This window comes from Ostrinia nubilalis, chromosome 7 (genome assembly GCF_963855985.1).
Source record: "Ostrinia nubilalis chromosome 7, ilOstNubi1.1, whole genome shotgun sequence".
NCBI classification, from domain to species: domain Eukaryota; kingdom Metazoa; phylum Arthropoda; class Insecta; order Lepidoptera; family Crambidae; genus Ostrinia; species Ostrinia nubilalis.
Window position 1 is genome coordinate 6435429 of NC_087094.1, and position 7298 is coordinate 6442726.

The 7298-nt window shown below is 37.7% G+C and overlaps 1 protein-coding gene across 1 annotated transcript; it reads right to left on the minus strand.

The window, feature by feature from the left end:
• Positions 1-4359: 4359 nt before the first annotated feature.
• Positions 4360-6834, minus strand: LOC135073567 (achaete-scute complex protein T3-like). The gene is made up of 2 exons (XM_063967735.1): positions 6199-6834; positions 4360-5045 (listed from the first exon to the last, which is right to left on the minus strand). Exon 1 carries the CDS (start codon positions 6778-6780, stop codon positions 6205-6207), a length of 576 nt encoding a protein of 191 aa, XP_063823805.1. The 5' UTR covers positions 6781-6834; the 3' UTR covers positions 4360-5045; positions 6199-6204.
• Between the last annotated feature and the right edge of the window lie 464 nt (positions 6835-7298).

The following is a 7298-nucleotide window of genomic DNA, read 5'->3' on the forward strand; positions in this document are numbered from 1 at the left end:
ATAAGAACGAATATTTGACTTTACAGAAGCGTTAGATAGTATCAAATTTTTGGTCCGTCGCATTGGTGCAGAAAAAATAGGTGCCGCTTTTTTGACAAAAAAGGAAGAATTTTCGACATCTGAATATTTGGGTCACGTAATTAAAAATTGAGTTTTAGGGGTCGTCGGCGGGGACACTGGACTTTTGTGGCATAATTGTTATTTTTACGATCTTGAGAGATACTCCGGATGCTTTAGCGGCGACCTACCTGCTACCGAGTTCCAATTCATTACAGGCCATTAATGAGTTTTATAGCCCTTGACAATTTATTGTGTGGACTGCACTGATTAATTAAATAGTCAATGAATAGGCCTTCACAGGCATTATAGTTTGTAACCGATCGGTATTTCTCCTTCGTGTCAATTTTCGAAGCATGCGTGTTGAAAAAGGATCAGTTTTTTTTGTGTTTTAATGTCACGGATTGCTAAAGCTCACTTTTAAAATATACCTGGTCGGATACAGGAAATATAGATACTGAAATTAACAGTTTTATCCAGTATTATTAATATTACCAAGTTCCTGTAATTAATCAAAGGTTTCAGCGTAATAAGGTAATTAAATATCGACACAATTTTTGACAATTGTTTTTTTTTGCAATAATTCTACTTAACTAATTCATTTTCATTCACTACCTCACTAATTTCTACTCGTATTTCAAACTATAAAAGTATGTTGAGTAAGTCGAAATTATGGAGTTTTTATTTTTCAAAAGATATTTAAGTGCAAAAATACATTGAACTAAGTTTAAGTTAAGTAATTTAAATCATTAAAACAATACTCAAAGATACCACTCTAACTTTGAGAATATTTACTTTAGTGCATGAAACTACGAGCGTAAAAAATCAAGTCTGCGATACTTGAACTTGCTCGATATTCGAAAATAGCTTTACGTGCGCCCGCGCCGCAGGATTTAGGTCACACGCTTATTGGCGGCAACCAAACACTGCGCCCAAGGACGGGCCTGCACTCCTGCGCTCGTGAAATTAGTGTTTCAGATTACTGGCTGGCTTTTACGAAATTACTTCATTTAAGTGCCCCTTTGCGAACGTTTGAGCAAGTGCGCTTGTACTGTTTTTTATTGACTTTCGACTCTGTGGATGTTTTTTGTTATTTGCCCAAAAAGGAGAGTTTGGTTTTACTTAACATTTTTTTAATCTAATTAACGTAAAGGATTTTCGAAATTTCGGTTTTTCAGATTACCAATTAAGATTTAATTTTCTTTATAGATATTTCAATCAATCTGTTAAGTTTTTGGTAACTCCTCAAATTAATCAAAAATGCTTTTTAATTTCGGCATTTCATCGAACTGTGCTGTTCACAATTGACAATAAAATAAAAAAGCATCAACCAAAATCAATCCGCAGGTCAAATCAAAACAATTTTGAAAAACAATCGGTTCTGCGCAAGTGACCGCGCAGCTGCGCGCCGGTCGCGTGCCCCGCACGAGGGCCGAGCGCGCACGAGGCGGTGGTCGCGCGCTGCGTAGGCGCAGCGAAGGCAGCGGTGTTTTTGGAAAAAATAATTTTAGTGATTTTGATGGAGTGAGGGACAGTAGAGTACTTATTTTGGGGATGCATGCTGATGATGGTAAAAACAAAACATTATCAAAATAAAAAATAAAAATTGATTTTAGAATTTGCTGAAGAACCATAAATGTTGCTCTTGGAAATCCCACCGGGGGTAGTCGATTAATTCAAGTTTTAAACATTATGGCTGAGCTGCACCAACTTATTTACACCGTAACTATGTATAACATTTTTCGGAGCATTTTGTATGGACTTTGACAGATTTTTGGCTTTTGTTAAAGTTAAAGTAAGATGGTACAACTTAGCCTAAGACATAGCAGAGATTACAAAATCAAATTAATAACGAATTTTTCATTGTCTTGAGAAGTATTTTGTCAAAGTACAAGGAATGTGATTAAGTTATTCTTTAATTACTACTAATAAATAGCAGGAGGAGCTTATATTTTATTAAAAAACTTTGTCTTAATTTTTTTATGTCATATCTAAGCGTAATTTTTTTTTTACTTTACTAGTGTTCAAATGATATTAAACCGCTATACAAATTACTTAGCTGCCTGTGATAATAACGATGGTAATGATGCAGCTTAAACAAAACTGGTACATTTTTTGCACTTCTGACCAGTAAAGCAGTTTTATACTAACACTACACCGGATAACAAAGTGAGGATGCAAAATAACAAAGAAAAACCTAACTGATGACTTAGTAAACCAATGAACGGCATAGTTGCCGCCCAATTAGACAGACAACATAATGAGCTGCAATTTGGTCGCAAGCGGATGCACCGGCGCATAGTAACCGACAGTTAATACAGGGTGTTGATTTCAATACTCGCCATCTATTTAGGTGATATATTATGACTTATATAAAAGCATTATCCACCAAAAAAAAATTACAAACGAAAGTGGAATTTTTAGCGAATATTTTTCGTGCGACATCAACTGTACTGTTGCCCGCAATACTGCAATACTTACGTTTACACTGCAGCACCATCGAGCTACGCGGATCGCTCGCTTATCATGTCGGATAGCCTACTGAAGGAAGCCACGTAAAGTAGGTAGTGTAAATAGGTAATTTTCTGTGACTAACTAAAGTTAAAGTTCGTTTTAATTTTTTTCGATGTCAATTTTTTTTACTGATTCGTGATCAGAATAAGCTACTTAATCAACTCCATAAATATGGCTAGTATTGAAATCAACACCCTGTATAAGCATTAACAGCGAGGACAAAACGATTGGCGAATCCACAGGTGTGTTCAATGCGCACACGCATCCGCGGCGTCTAGTTCATCTTGTTCTATAGACAAGTCCTAACAATTAATACCCCGACGGAAATATCCACCCATAATGTGCGGCTTCCCTTCCATTATCAAAAATTATTATTGCAGCCTGATGACTATGGGCGGGTCAGACGCGATCCTGTTGCGATTCCGATTGTCTCTCACGAATTAAATGCAACACAAAGTATGCTTAGGCCCCCTATTTCGTGCTTTATTATATTGCTTTGCCGAAATGTAACCTGAGTTAAGGCACGTGTAGCAAGCCTTTTTATTCTAATTTTGCAACGTCGCGTATGTTATTTGTATTTGAAAAGAGTTTTAAAGTAATGTTACGAATTTTTATTTGGGGCAACAAAATTGCTTTTTGCAAATTCAAAAAGCAATTTTGAATTACCCTACTTCAATGGTTGCCGTGATCAAAGAAGCTTAAAGGTTTGTATATTTAATTACTAGTTATTTATTACAGACACTAGGACAGCTGACAGAACATTACACTCTACATTTTTGTTATATCTATGGCACTATTAGAACTACATTAAAATATTCCGTTTAGCTGGATATATCGATTATCTACGATACGAAATACCTACTTGTTTAAAAATAAAGCTGAATATATTTTTTATCAAATGTTAAAATCAAATCTTTTATAAATGAAAAAACTAATTTTTACACATCACACTATCAACAACTTGCTTGTATTTAACAAGCTTAGCTTTGTATTATTAAAAAATATGCACAGCTTTTTATCTAACAACTACCTATACAAAACACGATGAAAAATTCGGGTTTCTAAAGGCAACTTCGAGTACAGGCAATTATTTTTGGTCTTTTTCTTGATTGATGCAAATTATGTCCACATTTCCTCAAGATAGGTATTTTTCCATATTTCATACCGTACTTACCTATTAACTTATTTCTATTTTAGCCCTTGTCTATGTATAAAGATAGTGTATTCCGTAGGCGTATAAAGTTTAATTCAGAATTGAGGAATTTAGATTAAACATTTAAACTTTGATAAATTTTAGTAGGGAGTTAAATTGTGATTTTAATAATGTACTAAGTATGTCGATTTAAAATATTCCCAGCTAAGACAACATAAACTTATAAAAGCTCAAGCAAGATGCAAGCGTCACAGTTCATTTTATATTGTGTTTGGAATCACCGCCAATCAAATGTTTCGTTTTTGAAAAAAATTAAGCTTAAGCTTTTTGAGCTTAGGTTGTAAACTACAAAATACTTCTCAAGCAGTAAGAAGTAGGCAAGCTTTTTTAGCTATTCATATTTAAATCAATCTTTTCAGTTTTTTGCGAACGAGCTTTAAAGTTCGTAATCTCTTAGATTTTCTTTTGTTTCTGTGAGATACGTAGGTATATTTAAAGATTAGCTAGAGTAAAATTTCGACTTTGTTTTGAAATTCCTTTGGTAACACTATTCGTATTTGTAAAATCATGTGGTTCATAATAATAGGTACTTAAAGCTTGCAACTTTCAGGGGTTGAGTAAATTAAATGCATGTATAATGTTCTTTTATGTTTATTTACAGGAATAACCACATGGTTGATCCTAAAATTGTTTTTTCATAATTGTAAACAATGATTCATAAATTCTTAGGATATTAGGAATCTTTCTTATGGTGCTAAAACTATTTATTTACACTAGAAGTCTTTGTCTCAAGAATTCATGTTATTATACTTTAATAAAACCACTGATGTTTCAAATATCTTACCGAAATGTAAGGTAACAGTCTATATAAACAAGTCTTAATTTCATTTGAAGCGTTCTAAAATATTCTTACAACTAGTGACTAGATAACAAGTATAAACTATTTAATACTAAATAATACCTAACTGGAAGTTACAATAATTACGCAAGGCTATTATTAAGGCACAGCGTTGTCTGGAATCACTTAAGTTGTTACTAAATGCTTATGTGGAACTAAAGTTCGTTTCAGTCTTTGATGTGCTATTTCATCCATGTATGATATGCAGTTTAAGGCTTTTCGTTCGATGTTCGGTCGACGGAATGCATCGATGAGGTCGTTATAGTCCACCATTATCCCCTCTCATTAGGAATATACTGATTGCGCTTAATTAGAGGTTCTCTCGGAGTCCACCGCGCTCGTCGCTCAAGATCCTCCCAAGAATTACTTGTTTTTTCACAAGCGCCTGAATGGCCGCACTTTGATCACCGTAAGCCACGGTTCCTGGGAAAAAAAGAAAAAACATATTAATACCAAAAATTTAAAGCACATATTTGAGCAGGCTTATAATGAAAAGCCTCAGAGCTTCGGTAAATTTTATCGCAATACGAAACGTGAATTCACATGAGGTAAGCTCGTAACGCCATATGTTTACTTAGAGCTTAGCAAATATTGTAACACGTGTGCTTCGCTCGCCGCCGATCTATTTCCTCTTGAGATTTCGTCTTCCGGCTAATATATTAACCTTAAAGTACCGGGCTCTATATTTTTTATAGAATTCTAATCTCGTGTTTTAGTTACGGTGCTACCGGTTTTGCGAAACCCATCAATTTGGCCCATATGGTGCCGTTGAAAGCTCTTATTGACCGGATGTTGTCCTTTCGGACATATGCGAAAACAAAACCTGTTTCCACTTGAACGAATAGAGCTTACTCTTAGTCCATATTATTAGAATAGACCACTTTTTATGTGCAATTTTCTCACTACATGCGGGCAAACCGCAAGATTGTTAGAAAATAATTGCTGTTCGGCAATTCACGCAAATAATAAGGCAGAATGCGGGTCGCTTCTATCTTGAAACCTGTCTATGATGGTAAAAAATCCTACCTAGATGCGGTGGAGCGACATATTTCAAGATTCGCTATTGTTGGAGACACCCTATTGTGTCGTCCTAATTTAACAATGCGCTGATAAAGTCTATCCGATGGTTCAATGCGCAACCATAATAGTATTTTATGTGTTTGCTTTTTGCCTGCAGGATAGAACCAGCGAGACTATTCAAACTTGCGCAACATAAAAGCTTATAAAGTCGGCAGGGACGTAACCGTGACGTATCGGATAAAAAAATATTTTAAACCCAAACTTATCTACCTGACATTGCAAATCCACTATTTTATATGACAAAAGAAAAAGCTTTTAGATTTTTACGCAACGCATGACACAATTTTCCAATCTTATTTCGTGAACTTGAGCTTATTATCAGCGCCCGTCGCGACAAATGTAAACACAGTGATAAAAATTATCAAAGCTCTGAAGTTGATGTCAAAGTAAATACACTTTAAGGTTTCATTCATAAAATGTTACGTCTTATCACATTTTATACAACAGTTTTTTATCTGACATTGAAAATTAGTTTTTAAAAGGTATGTGTGCTTACCTTTGATCATTGTTGTTGCCACCACGATATGACGTCTAGAAGCTCTTCGTCTTCCGGGCTCATGGGTTCGTACGAGTCGTATGCGTCATGAGAACTGGGTCCTGCTGAACTTTCCGACACGAGGGAAGGAGCCGGTGAATGAGATTCTTCTGATAGGGGAGGTGTGTGGGGTCCACTTGTATTCATGCCTAAGGCCATTTGTGCATCTGTACATCCTTCTTCACTTTCTTCTAACAGTCGTTTTAAACTTTTGATGTACTCCACTGCCAGCCTCAATGTGTCCACTTTGCTAAGTTTTCTTGATGAGCCCCTACCTCCAGCTAAGGCGGCCGTAACAGCTGAGGGTATGTGTTGTCGAAGCGCAGCGAACCCGTTGTTGACCTGTTTCACTCTGTTCCTCTCCCTGGCGTTCCTCCTGGCCACGGAAGCCGGTTGGGTCGGGTAGGGCTGATGGAGGTAGGATCTCTTTTTGCAGCGAGCAGGATCAACGGGAGCGGGAGCGAGCCTCCGAGGCGCCGGTGCCTGGAGTTGCGCCAGTTTGTGATCGAGGTTTTGATAAGCGTGAATGGTAGCCATCGGCATCGCGAGTCGTGTGTGGTGTCGAGAGAGCACGTGTGCGTGCAGCGCGGAGGTCGCCGGTGGATTGGCGGAGGTGGCGCGCACCCCCGACGCTAAGTAGCGCGCGCGCGACGGCGGCGAGGGGAGGCGGGAGGGGCGGGCGCGCGGTGGGGCGCGTGCCGAGCGCGCGCCGCACGGGCCGCACGCCGCCGCACCCGCTCCGCTCGCTCGCTACTTGTTGCACTCCGATCAAAATACGCCGGCGCTTATTATGCCATAGAGCAGTAAGCTCGCGCCGGTATTGTTGCACGTCGTTGCGCGTAATTATCCCATCCATTACCTTGTTCGGAAGACGGGATCTGTTCTCGTCGTCTATTTAGAAGTCGTTAAGCAGAATAGGCGCTGTAAACGTATCGGCGACGATATTGTTTTATTAATATCACCGAGCTTTTGTTTTCGTTTAATAAGCTTCATAAACTTTTTTTAGTAATGTTCATTGTTCACTTGAAAGTTACATACACTAAGGGTGCCTTGTTATGCAT